Consider the following 16,465-nt stretch of genomic DNA (forward strand, 5'->3'; position numbering starts at 1 on the left):
GGAGTCCGTGTGATCAATCCAAGACTTATCTCTTGTTAGGGGGATTGACACTAATTGGCTATTAGGTAAATATTTAAGCGAACACTTAAGTTTACAATACTTGGGGAACTTTATGCCTGAGGCCTAAGTAACATATACGGTAACAGTAACGATAAGAAATAAAATACCGATAACGAAATTTTGAGCTTTTTTTTCTTCTTTGGAGATCTGAAACATCACTCCTATCTCACAATCTTGAAAGGCACTGCCATCCTTTCATCATGTTCGCTGTTCCAGGATGGTCACTTGAGAGCTCTGCTCTGAAGTCACAGACCCAAACACCCCCTAAGAATGAGTCCCAACCGTCCAAGGATGCCCCGAACCCCGATGCGAAGAATAATAAGCGCAAGCGTGCCAATGTCACCGCGGGTAACGTGGATGAGATGTACCGCAGACACATCGAGGGTAACACCAAAGCCCCCAAAGGTGAAAATTCCGGCGCAGAGGGGTTCTTGAAGCCAGAGAAGAAACAGAAGAAGGAGAAGAAGAAGAAGGAGGAGGAGAAAGTAGAGAAACAGACCACCGAAAAGACCACACCCGAGGAGTCAACAATTGAAATTACTGCCACCGAAGCTGACGCCGACCAAGTCGAGGATAAAGCCCCCAAGAAGAAGCAGAAGAGAAACAAGAAGAACAAGGACAAGGCCAATGCCCCAGACGACAGCACCCAAGCAGAAAGCGCTACCACTGTCTCAAAAGAGGCAACAGCCCCCGCTGTCCCTGCACTGCCACCTACATCGAACCTGACTCCCCTCCAGCAGGCGATGCGACAAAAGCTTATCTCCTCCCGGTTCCGTCACTTGAACGAAACGCTTTACACCACGCCTTCGGAAAAGGCTGTCGAATTGTTCAATGCCAACCCAGAGCTCTTCGACGAATACCACGCCGGATTTGCCCGGCAGGTGAAAGAATCCTGGCCATCTAACCCAGTCGACGGCTACATCAAGGCTATCCGAACCCGTGGTGCTATCCCGCTTCCTAAGCGCGGAAAGCCCAACAACCCAGCCAAGGGCTACCCGCTGCCCCGCCGTCCCACCGGTCTCTGCACCTTTGCCGATTTGGGCTGTGGTGATGGACAGCTTACACGCGCCCTTACTCCCTCTGCCAAGAAGCTCAACATCAAGCTCTACAGCTACGATCTGCAAGCGCCCGATCCGCTGATCACCAAAGCTGATATCTCTAACCTGCCATTGGAAGATGGGTCCGTGGATGTGGCTATCTTCTGTTTGAGTTTAATGGGAACCAACTGGGTTTCCTTTGTTGAGGAGGCGTGGCGCGTTTTGCGTGGTGATGGCAAGGGCGAGTGCTGGGTCAGTGAGGTCAAGAGTCGATTTGGCAAGGTTGCTCGCAAGAAGTCTCAAATTGGTGCCCAGAGACCTGGCAGCAAGCTTGACAAGAAGAAGCCTAAGAAGAAGGGTGGCAAAGACGACGAATCCGATGTTGACGAGGCTGATATCTTTGCCGAGGATTCCAGGCCGTCGGACAACAGCGACGAGACTGACATCTCGGCGTTTGTGGAAGTCTTCCGGTCTCGCGGGTTCATGCTCCGCCAGGAATCTGTCGATAAGTCCAATAAGATGTTTGTGAGGATGGTGTTTGTCAAGCAGGGAGGTGCGCCTACCAAGGGAAAACATGCGTCGGCTCTCAGTGCGCCTGCGCCTGGTAACAAGAAGCGCTTTGTTGACCGCAAGCCTGAGTCAGAATCTGGCATGTCGGCTGAGCAAGAGGCTCAGGTACTCAAGCCGTGTGTTTATAAGATCCGCTAGAGTGTTGCATAAGGGTCTCTTATATGTCCATGTACATAGTCCAAAACTACTCGCATCATTACCTATGCCTCAAAAGCACATTATTACTGACGTCAATCCATACCTACAGAGGCGGGCCAGCATGTAAGCGATAGACGGGCATGGTCATTATTTTTCTATTGCTCCAAACATAGATACCAGTGTTTAAATCAAGCCCGAGGAGCGCATTCAAGAGATATCTCTAACAGTACTCGCCCTTATTGGTTGCCACCCAGCTGTGTGACGGCCTGGCCCATCTCCTCATCATTGTAGATACGGAAACCCTTCTCCTTAGTCACGCTAGCCAGCTGGACGTTCTTCGAATCGAGCTTCTCCTCCATGACTTGCTTCAACGTCTTGAGGACCAAGGTCTCAGCTTCCGCTAGAGTCAAGGACCGGTGATATTCATTCTGCAGCTCCGCTTGCGCACCCTCGCTTCCGGAGCCGATAGCCTTAGCGTCGTAACGGTAGAACGTGCCGGAGGGTTCAGCGTGGTATCTAGCAAAGAAAGGATGAAAGTCAGCAAAGTCAGCAGCCGATAAAATTGTAGCACTTACAGTTGAGGCCCGTCCTCATCGAAACCGGCAATTAACAGTGCAACACCAAACGGTCGGCTCATGACACTCTCCTCGTCGTCGCCGCTTTCACCGAATCGCAGAGCCAAATCGCAAATCGCCTGCGTAGTACTCTCAACCCGCAAAGGCTCGGCGTAGTGGAAAGCGTGGTTCTGGCACTCAACGCGGGCGTGTTCAACCAGGTTCCGTGCATCGGCCTGCAGACCAGACATGGCACAGCCGATGTGCGAATCGATTTCAACGATCTTCTCAACGGATGACGCTTCGAGAAGGGTAGATGTGACGCGCTTCTCAACACCAAGAATCACACCTTCGGATGTTGCTACCTAGATGGCTGTCAGCCGAAGGGCTCCGGAAATCACATATACCCCAGCTTGATGCGTTATCAACCCAACATTTGCTGCTGCTCGTGCTGCACTGAGAGGCTTGATGCAAGCATGGTATAGATTAGGGCTTGTGTGGTATGACATACTCCGATCGCTGTGGAGCCTAGTTTGATAGCTTCGAGAGAGTATTCAACCTGGAACAAACGACCTTCGGGGGAGAAGGTGCTATAGACGAATCATTGTCAGATGAGAAGTTCATATGAGAGAACCTATCGAGCCCAGGAAACATACTTGATTCCACGGTCTGACCAGAGCTGTTAGTTGATTCCGCGGTGAGGGGAGACGTTGATGAAGCTTACCGTATTCTGATCGTGCGATGAACATGTTGTTTTATCTGATGAAAGGTGACTCAGAAAAGAGGCAAAGGAGCAGTATAGAACGACGATGAGGGAGGTGATTAGTGGGAATGGAAGAGGAGCAGAGGTGTCTGAGTGAAGCTCGGGAAGGAAGCTCTCATACGCAAGAGGTGAGTGCCTGGGTTTCTGGCCTCAGGCATCAACATGCTCAAATTATAGTGGAGTTGTTTGGATACTCGCATCCTTCCCTTATTACAGTGGTTCAAGTGCGTTTCTGTGACGATTTCCTAGATTTCACGTCCGTGAATCTCCCATTCTACATGATTAACACGTTGCCCTCGCGGGATTATGTCTGTCAATGACCGCGCATATATGAGCGCTCCACGACCCCGCGCTGTCTCCAGTCGCGTTGATGCCGAAATCCGCGGAGGGTCGCCAGTCCAAATCGAAAACAAAACCCATTTGCGCAATAGTTCTTCGAGTCAAAACCATAGAGCATCCCGGGATCAGAAGAGCATGTCGGAGAAGCGCTCAGAGCGAGCCGTCATCACAACACGGGAGAAATCAGTGCGAAGGAACCCGATCAAGGAACCTATCAGCGCGCCTAACAGAAGCGATTGGGATAAGACTCGACCCAGGAAACCTGTCCAGGCTGACGGCGCGAATATCAACGCGCGAAATGAGGAGAAGGACCCAGCTAATTGTGAGTGATCCCCATGTCGTATCTGCATCTTGCCCTTGTCCTGGTCATAGATATGCTGACCATTTGTTTTCTGCCAGTGCCGTGGAACCCTCAAGCTTCGTTGATACCTCACTCGACAGCTCCTCTTGCATGCCGAATATCAGCCCCTCCTTTAGCCTCGACAGCTCCACAGACCCTTCATCCGCAACCACTCCGAGAGCTGCCATCCGACGCACAAGAAGCGGCGATCCTGGAGGATTTGCTGTTTGTGTTTATGGGATTTGAAGGTCAATATGTTCACTATGCCCATTCTTACGATCCATCGGTTGAGAAAGACCGCCTCACCGGCCCGGTGTTCCAAATCACCCCAGGCCTGGACCCAACCTTGCGAGATCTCACCCAATCCATGTTGAAGATGGCGACGCACTATAGTGCCATGGAGGCATTTGTGGAGATTCAGAGTCGTGCTGAGTGTGGTGCTGTTAGTCACTCGCTGTGCGCATCGATTCGAAAGCTTCTCAAAGACTACCTTATCCTTATTGCTCAGCTGGAAGGTCAGCTGTTGAACAATCCTACATTCACTCTCCACTTACTTCACCTCCACACAATGCCAACTAGCCAATGTCTGGCTCAACTATATTCAATGGGCCAGGAACTGTTGCTTAAAAACGGTCTCTTGGACGAAGATCTCGAAGAGTCTATCGATGACTTTGATGAGGATGTCGACAATATTCTGGAACAGCTCAAAGAGGGGGGAGATCTGGTGCCAGGGTCTATGACTCGAAAGAAGATGTGCAAAGGAGGAAATATTCTGGGCCTGCTGACGGGGCGCCTGGCCTCATTCTCGGGAGATCCAACCACAAAGACCCTGCTTCAGACCTTACTACGTGATGCCAGTCGACCATACATGACTATGCTGAACGAGTGGTTACACCACGGGGGTATCAGGGATCCCCACGCCGAGTTTTTGGTCAAAGAACAGAAATGGATTAAACGCGAGAAACTCGAAGAAGACTACACAGATGAGTATTGGGAAAAGCGTTATACTATTCGCGAGAATGAAGTTCCACCCCAATTGAAAAGTGTCCAGGACAAAGTCCTTCTGGCAGGAAAGTACCTCAATGTGGTACGTGAATGCGGTGGTGTCGACGTGAGCAAAGAAGTCAAAGATGTCCCGCAAACGCTCGACGATCCTCGATTTTTGGACAATGTCAACTCTGCCTACACATACGCCAATGCTTCCTTGTTGAATCTTCTTGTTACCAAAAACTCCCTTACCACACGATTCCGGTCTTTGAAACATTACTTCTTCCTGGATCGTTCCGATTTCTTCTCCTACTTCCTCGAACTAGGCGCCTCAGAACTGCGAAAGCCGGCACGTGCTGTCAACGAGGGCAAGCTTCAATCACTATTGGATATTGTGCTTCGGCAGCCGGGTAGTGTTGCAGCACTGGACCCGTTCAAGGAGGACGTGAAAGTGCGCATGAACAAGATTGGCCTCACAAAGTGGTTGATGCAAGTCGTGAATGTTTCGGGTGTCAATCAGGATGGCTCAGAAGCTGAGAAGCAGCAAATGTCCGCCCACGCAGATGAGGATAAAGATATCCTCGGATTTGATGCACTTGAACTAGATTATTCAGTTCCGTTTCCTTTATCCCTTGTTATCAGCCGAAAAACCGTTCTACGATACCAACTCATCTTCCGTCATCTTCTATCTCTACGACACCTTGAGACGTTGCTGGTCACGTCTTGGGCAGATCAGAACAAAACTCCTAGCTGGCGTCATAAATCATCTGATCGACGGCTAGAAATATGGAAACGGCGGGCGTGGAACCTTCGCGCGAAGATGCTGGTCTTTGTTCAGCAACTTTTGTACTTTTGTACGGCGGAAGTGATTGAGCCCAATTGGGTGGGTCTGATGGACCGTGTCAACAGCGTCAACGCGGATGCGTCGCAGGTGCAGGAAAATGATATGAAGCAAGTCAACCGAACAGTTGATGAGCTGATGCAGGATCATGTGGACTTCTTGGATACATGCTTAAAGGAATGTATGCTTACTCAAGCAAAATTGTTAAAGGTAAGTTATCCAATTGTTGATGGCGATAATTACTAATGACACAACTGTACAGATCCATTCTAAGTTGGTGACTTGTTGTACAATGTTTGCCTCTTGGACTGCAGCATCACTTTCCCGGGCCTTGGCATCGGCCGATCCCGACTTGGCTGGAGGTAAAGTTCCTGGTACCGATGCCAGAGGTTATGATCCAACTCGTATCGGGAAACTCGAAGATACTCTCAAACGATACGAGGACCATTTCTCACGCCATCTTCGTATCTTGATGGACAGGTAAGCATCTAGCACATGTTTATGATCATGTGACAATGTTTCTGACATACCAATGCAGCTTGAACTACTTTGCCGCAACTGAGAGCGTGGTGCTCCTGAAGCTTGCGCACTCTTTGACCGCTATCAGCAGAGAGGAAAGCAAGGAAGACTGAAGTATCGTGACTCTCCTTGCGCTTTTTCCTTCAAACCTTGACATCGCTGTCGCCGCAAAAAATGCGCCTGGCTGCTCACTGGCAGCACGACAAATTCTTTGATGAGTTTGTCACCTATCACGACTTTACGACGATGGGACCGTAGTTCGGGTCGCGCTCAATCACGCCCTTTAAGGTTGTATGCGCCATTCGAGATCACCACCCCGAAGTATCAATGTAATTGAACCGAGTGCTAGACGGGCTTTTTAATGATAATATGAGTAGCATAGCGAATTGGAACTCGGGTTATATCATCTATAAAACTTGTATAGCTCGGGAAAGCACCCAACATATGATTGTCGCATACACAGCCGGCGAATTATCGCGTCGCTAAGCCCCTTCACACGTCAGCCGGATGCGGTCCCTCGACCCCAACTCCGATTTATTATCTACTTCAGAGCCTCTATTTAAAGCAATTCGTTCAGCAATTCAACCCTAGTGTATCACGATACCCGAGACCCAAGACCAAATAGATCGCATCGACAAAATGCCAATACCCTTCACATCCCTACGCCTAACCCAAGACCACCTAAAGCTAGCCCTCAGCGCTGCGGCTGTGCTCGCCTCAACCCTCGTACTTCCAGCCGCTTACCGCGACTACAAAATATTTCAATCGTACGGACCAGGTGGTGTCCCAAACAACGTGCTAGGATGGGTCGTTGTTCGCGCGCTGTTCCAGCCGTTCGGGCGCGAGATGTTTGGCACGGACGAGTATGTACGGAGGATTGAGGCGGCGGAGGGACACGGGAAGGGCGATGATGGATTCCTTCTTCTATCTGATGAACAGCTTGGGAGCCGGCAGGGTGAGGAGCGGCCTATTGTGGGGCCGCATGTTGTGCCGCAGAGACAGCTGACGCAAGTGCCGGGTGAGGCCATTATGGAGGTATGTTAGCATATTGCATATGAACAACACCCAGGGAAAACCTTGAAAAGGAGGGTTTGATTGCTGATTGTAACAGAAATTTCGGAAAAGTTTTAATGCCTTTGCGCATCGCAATTTTCATCTTGTTAAGCTTGCAAAGTCAAACCTGGAACGTCATACTGATGGAATCTTTCTTGCGAATCACCTTCCTTCCTCTGGGCTTGCGGAGATCATGAAGCGAGAAATTGCGCATATTCATTCTAGTAATGATCACTCGGTACATGTTGTCCTTGCGCCGGCTGATTGTATGTTTCCTGGTTGTGCCCGCGATTTGCTTGATTCTTATGTATTAACATTTGAATCTAGGTAAAAGAATCATTGACGCAGGTTGGGGCCAGCGGCATGCTTTGTCCGGCTCATTGGCAACGACTTTTCTTTCACTTGGTACACAGACCAATCTCCCTGCGGAGTATCTCTTGATCTATGCACCGCGAACGGAGACAGAGATCGAAACTGTTATTCAGATTGTCTCGGCAAGTATCAAGTTCATGACAGGGAGGGAGGATGTGCGGTAGGCCTCGGTAGGCCTCGGTGTGCTCTTTGCGCTGATATTCGGGAGAGATGATCCTTTGATGTGATTTCTCCGGCCTGATATACACGCTTTTTGTTCTCTGTGTAGTTTGATATACCCCACTCTTGTCGTTATCATTTTCTGCTGTCTATATGAGCCTATGGCCTAGATGATCTTCCATAATAAGTGCTATAATGAATCGCACCCTGCTCTGAATAGTGACATGGGAAAAAGGCGTGGAAAAGGTACTATGTGAGCGTGGTGGGATAACTATTTATATGACACTACGCTCAGAATGGAAAATGAGTATAGATCAAATGGTGAATTATAGGTGGCACTTGCTCAGCAGAGGAGAATGATGATAGTTTTTCTTTGTCAATTCGAAGCCTGCTCTGCCTTGTATAAAAAAGAGGAGCCCGGCAGAGCTCATCCATGCCCTACCAGGCAGAAGCAATCAGTCCAAGCAATTGACAACCATAATAGCCTCGGCAAGTGCTTGGCTTCTAAAGCACCCCGAGATTGCACGGGAGAGACTTTTGTGAGAGTGCTTTAGAAGCCGAACAATGACAGCCGTCAACAAACTGGTGATTGGTCGATGCAAGCGCCATATACCCCACGATGCAAGTCTAGGCAGGCACAATATCTTATTTTTCCTCATCGGGAAATATGCTCCTGCCATATTCCCCGGTTGGGAAGAATACGGGCCACCAAGTGATTCGGCAAGCTGAGAACCGGGTAAATCGGGATCGCCACGGGAACCCGTTATCGGCCAAATTCCGAAGATTCCGCGAGGGATTCCGTCGGCATCGCTGATCCTTATCTATATTGTAAATCTTAGGTAGGTTTAGGGATTCTTGATTGGTGTGCTACTTGGATCTGACAGCATATCGCAATCTTCCAAGGTTGGTACCTGACAGGACACTAAGCTTCATCCAAAAGATTCCAGCCCTAATTCCCCGGTAGATTATAAGTCCCTAGGTACATAGACATACGTCTCATGAATAAATATGGCGAATATCATTCGAGTCGTAATTCCCTTCTAGTATTGCCGGGACTTCATCTTACCCACTTTGAAGAAGTGGGAACTGTCGTTCCAGTCCCTGATTGATAATTCATTACCCACAGAATGTAAGCCATGTATGTAAAAGACGCATAAGATCCAGGCATATTAAAATCCATCTCTCCTGATGATTAGCCCAATCGTTGTATTTTGTGATTGGAACATGTAGTTCGTTCCCAGGCTTCGAATGCTCCACCGTGGAAGCTCGGCGTACGTGCCGGCTTCCACTATTTCTGGAATCTATTCATAGGGACAGTTGAAACAGTAGCTGGTGCATTAGTGATAATAATGAACTGAAAACTGTGTATAAAACATTATAATCCGATAATGGGGCTCTATGAAATACCGAATCTCTAACCTATTCTATCGGATCTGGACTCGGCACACGTATACCGTTTGCGCGATATATTGCGGACTAGAATACTTATACAAGTCCTTATCCCAGTTTAACAGGCCTGTCAGTCTATAATAATTTCTTTGACCAATCTCCACTCTTTACAACCTTCCATAATGGAGCACCATCACGACCCCGATGATACCTCCCCGTCCGAGCCTTGGTTCGAACAGAAAAATGAAGGCGAACAAGATCCAAATCATGATAATCAACCTATTCAAAAGCTCAGAACCCACGACTTCACTAGTGTAGAGACTTTGAATGTACCCCATGGCAACATTCGGGGATCTGTCAGTGCCGAAACCCTAAACGCCAATGCCGATACTCCCTTGCCTCCCAGGAAAACCCCAGAATGGAGCATGACACCCCAAGTCATTCGAAATGCAGAGCGTGATGCCGCTGCAGGATTTAAAAGACGCGAGTTGGGTGTCACATGGAAAAACCTCACCGTCGAAGTCCTTGCTGCCGAAGCCGCCGTGAACGAAAACATGATCTCACAATTCAACGTCCCCCAATTAATCAAGGACTTCCGCCGAAAGCCTCCTGTCAAGCCTATTTTGTCCGACAGCCATGGATGCGTCAAGCCGGGCGAAATGCTACTTGTCCTGGGCCGTCCCGGTTCAGGATGCACCACCCTTCTTAAGATGCTATCAAATCGTCGGGAAGGATACCATTCCGTGGCCGGAGACGTGCGTTTTGGAAACATGACGCCCCAGGAGGCCGGCAAATATAATGGTCAGATTGTGATGAACACGGAAGAAGAACTGTTCTATCCTCGTTTGACTGTCGGCCAAACCATGGACTTTGCCACGAGACTGAAGGTCCCTTTCCATCTCCCAGAGGGCACTAAAAGTGCCGCCGACTACACAGCTGAGACAAAGAAATTTCTTCTGGAGTCAATGGGCATCGCTCATACGGCCGATACAAAGGTTGGAAATGAATTTGTCCGTGGTGTATCCGGTGGTGAGCGGAAGCGAGTGTCTATCATTGAGTGTCTTGCTACTCGAGGCTCTGTTTATTCTTGGGATAATAGTACCCGTGGACTAGACGCTAGTACTGCACTAGAGTGGGCAAAGGCTCTTCGTGCCATGACTGATGTCCTTGGCCTTTCCACCATCGTCACGCTATACCAAGCAGGGAATGGAATCTACAACCTCTTCGATAAAGTTCTTGTCCTAGATGAGGGAAAGCAGATCTACTACGGTCCTGCCGCGGATGCGAAGCCCTTCATGGAAGATCTGGGATTCGTGTACACTGATGGAGCAAACGTTGGTCAGTTTTTCCATTTGTACAAACTTGGAGTCTCACTAACAAACAGACAGGTGACTTCCTTACTGGTGTGACTGTTCCCACAGAGCGAAGAATCAAGCCTGGCTTCGAGAATAAGTTCCCCCGAAATGCCGATGCAATCCTCGCTGAGTACCAAAAGTCTGGAACTTACCAGCGCATGGTAGCAGCTTATAATTACCCCGACACCGAGATCAGCCGCGAGCGCACAGAAGCATTCAAAGAATCTGTTGCGTGGGAGAAGTCTAGCCACCTTCCCAAAGGAAGTAGTCTGACAACCAGCTTCTGGGCTCAAGTAATCTCTTGCACCAGAAGACAGTACCAGATCTTGTGGGGCGAGAAATCCACGTTCTTGATCAAGCAGATTCTATCGTGTGTGATGGCCTTGATCGCTGGTTCTTGCTTCTATGACTCGCCAGACACCTCAGAAGGTTTATTCACGAAGGGTGGCGCTGTCTTCTTTTCGCTGTTGTATAATTGCATCGTGGCTATGTCTGAGGTCACCGAGTCCTTCAAAGGTCGCCCGGTCTTGATCAAACATAAGGGCTTTGCAATGTATCACCCGGCTGCATTTTGTCTATCGCAGATCACGGCCGACTTTCCCGTTCTGTTATTCCAGTGCTCGATCTTCTCTGTCGTCATCTATTGGATGTCTGGCTTGAAACATACTGCTGCTGCCTTTTTCACCTTCTGGATCATCTTGTTCACGACAACCTTGGTAAGTCGATCATGTGCGATACTTTGTAGTCAGCCATTGGACTGTGCTAATTCCTGCATTTACAGTGTATCACCGCATTATTCAGATTTATCGGCGCTGCTTTCAGCACTTTCGAAGCTGCCTCCAAGATCTCAGGAACGGCAGTCAAAGGCATTGTCATGTATGCTGGCTACATGATCCCAAAGCCCAAGATGAAGAATTGGTTCCTCGAATTGTACTATACAAATCCGTTCGCCTATGCTTTTCAAGCCGCCATGTCCAATGAGTTCCACGACCGCCATATTCCTTGTGTCGGTAACAATCTCATCCCAAGTGGTGCTGGCTACGAGGATGTGGGATCTGCCAACAGGGCTTGTGCGGGTGTAGGTGGCGCTTTGCCGGGTGCCGACTACGTGACCGGCGACCAGTATCTCGGATCCCTTCACTACAAGGCCAGCCAAATGTGGCGAAACTTTGGCGTTGTCTGGGGCTGGTGGGGATTCTTTGCCTTGTTAACCATTATCTGCACATCCTACTGGAAGGCAGGTGCTGGCTCCGGTGCTTCTCTTTTAATTCCCCGCGAGAAACTCAAGAAGCATCAAGCTGCCATCTACGATGAAGAGTCACAGAACAGGGAAAAGGCTACTCACCATGAGACTACCGACGAGCCTGTTGATGTTGATGAGAATCTCTCCCGGAACACGTCTATCTTCACCTGGAGAAATCTAACTTACACTGTCAAGACTCCTACAGGCGATCGTGTGCTTTTGGATAACATCAACGGATGGGTCAAGCCAGGTATGCTCGGCGCCCTCATGGGATCTTCAGGAGCTGGCAAAACAACACTGCTTGACGTGCTTGCTCAGCGCAAGACAGATGGTACGATCAAGGGATCTATCATGGTAGATGGCCGTGCTCTCCCGGTGTCTTTCCAAAGAATGGCAGGATATTGCGAGCAGTTGGATGTTCATGAGCCCTACGCGACCGTAAGAGAAGCACTCGAGTTCTCTGCTCTCCTACGCCAGTCTCGCAACACCCCCAAGGCAGAGAAGCTGAAGTATGTTGACACCATTATTGATCTTTTGGAGCTCCATGATCTGGCAGATACTCTGATTGGCGCAGTTGGCAATGGGCTTAGTGTCGAGCAAAGAAAGCGTGTCACAATTGGCGTGGAATTGGTTTCGAAGCCTAGCATCTTGATCTTTTTGGATGAGCCTACATCTGGTTTGGATGGACAATCCGCCTATAACACAGTCCGCTTCCTGCGAAAACTGGCCGACGTTGGCCAAGCTGTCCTAGTAAGTCGTCAACATATCAATCAAGACGTCATAGTACTGACTTTGTACTTTCTAGGTCACTATCCATCAGCCCTCAGCGCAACTTTTCGCCCAATTTGACACCCTTCTTCTCCTCGCCAAGGGCGGAAAGACGGTTTATTTCGGCGACATTGGTGACAACGCAGCAACCGTGAAGCAATACTTCGGCCAGTATGGAGCTCAGTGTCCTACCGAGGCAAACGCTGCCGAGTTCATGATCGACGTGGTCACTGGCGGTATTGAGTCCGTCAAAGAGAAGGATTGGCACCAGATCTGGCTCGACTCCCCCGAACAAACACGCATGATTACAGAGCTGGACAGCATGATCTCGGACGCTGCTGCCAAACCCCCGGGGACGGTCGATGACGGATTCGAATTCTCCATGCCTCTCTGGGAGCAGACCAAAATCGTGACCCAGCGTATGAATGTTGCGCTTTTCCGGAATACCAACTACGTGAACAACAAATTCTCACTTCACATCATCTCGGCTTTGCTGAATGGTTTCTCTTTCTGGCGCCCTGGCCCAAGTGTGGCTGCCTTGAATCTGAAAATGTTCACGATCTTCAACTTCGTCTTCGTCGCCCCCGGTGTGATTAACCAACTCCAACCTTTGTTCATCCAACGGCGTGATATCTACGACACCCGCGAGAAGAAATCCAAGATGTATTCTTGGGTCGCCTTCGTCACTGGCCTAATTGTTTCTGAATTCCCCTACCTCTGCATCTGTGCAGTTCTCTACTTCGCCTGCTGGTACTACCCCGTCTGGAGACTACCTCACGACTCAGACCGGTCCGGGGCCATTTTCTTCATCATGTTAATCTATGAGCTGATCTACACGGGCATTGGCCAATTCATCGCCGCCTACTCGCCAAACCCGACATTCGCAGCGCTCGTGAACCCCCTGATCATCAGCGTTCTCGTGCTTTTCTGCGGTGTCTTCGTGCCATATGAGCAGCTCAACGTGTTCTGGAGATTCTGGATGTACTATCTTAACCCTTTCAACTACGTTGTATCTGGAATGTTAACCTTTGGCATCTGGGACGCCAAGGTGACTTGCAACGAGGGTGAATTCGCCTTCTTCGACCCGATCAACGGCACCTGTGCGCAGTACCTGTCCGACTACATGGCTGGCGATGGCTGGAGAATCAACCTCCTCAACCCGGATGCCACTTCAGCCTGCAAGGTCTGTCAATACCGGGATGGCAGCGACTTCCTCTCCACTATTAACATCAGTCACTACTATGTTGGATGGAGAGATGCAGGAATTTCGGTTATATTCGCCATCAGTGGGTACGCTTTGGTGTTTGGCTTGATGAAGCTGAGGACCAAGGCTTCAAAGAAGGCGGAGTAAGCTTCCGCTCGCCCACCTCGTTCACTCACTGGCCTCCTTCATTCTTTCAATCTCCCATCAGTGGAGACCTCCCCTTTCCCTTCTGTTCTTCCCTCACTCTGCATCGTTTGGTTCCATCAAAAGATTATATAGATTTTTCCATTGACTTCCCATAGAGACACCTTTTGTATATTTTCCTTGTCTGTCATGATTCCACCCTTGAAATTTTCCATATATTTATATAGTTAGGGCCATTTCTGGTCCAAAACGCAGTCCATTCGATATTAATCTTACATTTCAGACCCTGGATGGAAAGTGTACGAATTAATTAGGATAACTTGTAGATTATTGTGTGCCTATTGTAGAACCCAGGACGCCAACAGAAAAGAAAACCCCCCTCCCCCCCAACAGCCGGGATCTTTAAGTTTCAATGGTGACCCGATAGGAAGGACCTTTTGAGATCTACCGTTTTACAAAACTTACATACATAATGTATGTATGTTTGTATAAGTAACCATGTGATCGGTAGACTAGACGCAAAAAAATCAAATTATAAGAAATCCAAAAATAATGACTTGTCTCTACCCGAGATACGAACCGTGGCGCTGGGTTTCAAGCGGAGCCCCCGGACGGGTAAACCCCTTGTCCAAATCCCGACAGTGTGGGTGGCATCGACTGCGCTCTTTTGGGAATTTGTGTTTTCTTTCTTCTTTTTCCTTTGTGGGTTAGAAAGCTATAAGGTGTTTAGCTAGTCAATTTACTAGTAAAGAAACTACCCACATAATTAGATTCAAATCATACTACATACGATAGTACAGTATATATTACTCCGTACCTGCAAGTGCTATTGCGTAGAACATCAAGTGGGGACCCTATGTCTTTCGGAGATTTGCCCCAGAGCTTTGGAAGTTTTGAGTGTGTCACTAAATACGCAAATTAGTGGATGCAGTGTTGTCGCATACCTACCAGCAATATCCACATACGGAAATGGAGATGACTCGGTAAGGATATCTTTTCCGCATCGCGTGAAAGAAAAGGCAACCAAAGGAAGTCATGATGGGCCGTAACTCAAGGGCCATACTGAGGGGCAAAGAAAAAAAGTGACCGTTGCCTCCAGGCATCTCCGTCACGCGTACATATACGTAGCCCTAGTGGTTGTTAGTGTGAAAAATCCCTGTAGGTCTCAATAGTGTCGGTTCACGGAAGGAAAAAAAAATAGGACAAGCGGTGAGAACAAGAGCGAAATAAGAGGGGCAACAATAAACAGAAAATGAAACCCACAATCCCGAGGGATTGGATGCCCCAACGAGGATGATGCTGATCCTGTCCGTCCAACCCCACTCGTTTCCTGGTGTGGTGAGACCAAAACTTGGCAACGTAGGCACGGCGTCATGCTGGGGAATGTACTCCGTACCTTTTTCTGTATTGAAAAGTCTCTGAGTCTCCGGTCCAATTGTTGGTTAATGTTTCACTTTCATTCGTTCATCCTTTATTCAATTGACAGCGGGTACCGGGGATGATCTTTCTCCGTGTCGGAATTCTGGAATCTGTAATGCAGGGCGTGGCAGGCAAGATATCGGTGCGAGTTTCAATTTGGCCTTTGTTTAAACCAGTTGAATGATATTCAATTTGATTTTTTTCCTCTCCGGTGTATTTATGTCGCACCGCGGTTGGATTGTGGTCGGTTCAGCCTCATGCCGAAGTTCTGTACAATCTGGCCCAATCCATGTGTGTATTCTTCGATTTTTAGTCGAACTCTCCAAATCCTTGCTCGCTTGATAACACTTGAAAATATGTGGGGCCATCAGCAGACAGTAAGATTATTTTTTGTAGACTCGCGCTTTAATCTAGGGGGGAGGAGGAGGCGAACCCATCATATTTGGCCTCGAGACAGTTAGTTATCCAAGGATGTTCCCAGCGCCACGGCGAAATTCGGACTCGATCCACACTCTCGGGCGCTCTTGGACCCTCGAGGCAAAGTAGGTACTATGCGAGACGACGGACTGTGCATTAGTTGACGGCACTGCTACTTTCAAGGTTCATTAGCTTGATCTTAAGCAGCGAAAATGGGTCAAGCCTACTATGTACTTAACTTAGTATGTGTCAATCATGCCGGCGTTATTCGTAAATCATTCTTCGGCTCTCAACCGACCCGGCTTTTTTCTTTCTTCAGGCCCCAATTGATGTACCAATCCATCGGAATAGCACCAAGAGCCTCGGATCTTATCACACACCAGCAGATTTGCTGTGAGGGATGTGAAGGAGGATTTCGGGAATTGGGCCCAACCACACGAACGATCCGGAGAGGAGTTGGAGTCCGCTTGATCGTATTTGATTACCACCCACGCAGACCCCGTCCGTGTCAGTTATTCGACCGTGAAATCCCCTGTGTCTGCACAAACTGCTTTCTGCACCACAAGTTGCGATCTTCGGAAAAGCATTCGAATTGGTCCGTTCGGCTGGGCCCCGTACATTTTAGTACGTACCTTGTATGATTGGAAGCCCCTCTAGCCCTCAATCGACACCCAAGCGTGAATGATCCTCACCTGAGCCGCCATCCTGCCCCAAGGGTGCAGTTGCTGCCAACATCTTCAAGCGGCACCCGATCGCTTGTATGAAAATCAGAACACGCAAATTTTCACTCTTTT

General features: G+C 48.9%; 5 protein-coding genes across 5 annotated transcripts; 4 read left to right on the forward strand and 1 right to left on the reverse strand.

Moving 5' to 3' along the window:
• Positions 1 to 260: 260 nt before the first annotated feature.
• N7529_000295 (25S rRNA (adenine645-N1)-methyltransferase) lies at positions 261 to 1,805 on the forward strand (the record flags this gene model as incomplete). The annotated part of the gene is made up of 1 exon (XM_057235826.1): positions 261 to 1,805. The coding sequence occupies one exon, from the start codon at positions 261 to 263 to the stop codon at positions 1,803 to 1,805; it is 1,545 nt and encodes a 514-aa protein (XP_057102629.1).
• A 236-nt stretch (positions 1,806 to 2,041) lies between these two features.
• Positions 2,042 to 3,108, reverse strand: pup2 (proteasome core particle subunit alpha 5; the record flags this gene model as incomplete). Its single annotated transcript, XM_057235827.1, has 5 exons — positions 2,042 to 2,321; positions 2,381 to 2,724; positions 2,871 to 2,949; positions 3,016 to 3,028; positions 3,084 to 3,108. The coding sequence occupies 5 exons, from the start codon at positions 3,106 to 3,108 to the stop codon at positions 2,042 to 2,044; spliced, it is 741 nt and encodes a 246-aa protein (XP_057102630.1).
• A 320-nt stretch (positions 3,109 to 3,428) lies between these two features.
• N7529_000297 (gamma-tubulin-complex subunit SPC97) lies at positions 3,429 to 6,261 on the forward strand (the record flags this gene model as incomplete). The annotated part of the gene is made up of 4 exons (XM_057235828.1): positions 3,429 to 3,783; positions 3,861 to 5,839; positions 5,892 to 6,109; positions 6,168 to 6,261. 4 exons carry the CDS (start codon positions 3,429 to 3,431, stop codon positions 6,259 to 6,261), a joined length of 2,646 nt encoding a protein of 881 aa, XP_057102631.1.
• Positions 6,262 to 6,787: 526 nt separating this feature from the next.
• On the forward strand, positions 6,788 to 7,737 carry N7529_000298 (uncharacterized protein; the record flags this gene model as incomplete). Its single annotated transcript, XM_057235829.1, has 3 exons — positions 6,788 to 7,183; positions 7,260 to 7,467; positions 7,529 to 7,737. 3 exons carry the CDS (start codon positions 6,788 to 6,790, stop codon positions 7,735 to 7,737), a joined length of 813 nt encoding a protein of 270 aa, XP_057102632.1.
• A 1,566-nt stretch (positions 7,738 to 9,303) lies between these two features.
• N7529_000299 (uncharacterized protein) lies at positions 9,304 to 13,838 on the forward strand (the record flags this gene model as incomplete). The annotated part of the gene is made up of 4 exons (XM_057235830.1): positions 9,304 to 10,459; positions 10,510 to 11,192; positions 11,258 to 12,469; positions 12,525 to 13,838. The coding sequence occupies 4 exons, from the start codon at positions 9,304 to 9,306 to the stop codon at positions 13,836 to 13,838; spliced, it is 4,365 nt and encodes a 1,454-aa protein (XP_057102633.1).
• Between the last annotated feature and the right edge of the window lie 2,627 nt (positions 13,839 to 16,465).

This window comes from Penicillium soppii (genome assembly GCF_028829465.1).
Source record: "Penicillium soppii strain IBT 18220 chromosome Unknown utg000001l, whole genome shotgun sequence".
In the NCBI taxonomy this organism is placed as follows: Eukaryota; Fungi; Ascomycota; class Eurotiomycetes; order Eurotiales; family Aspergillaceae; genus Penicillium; species Penicillium soppii.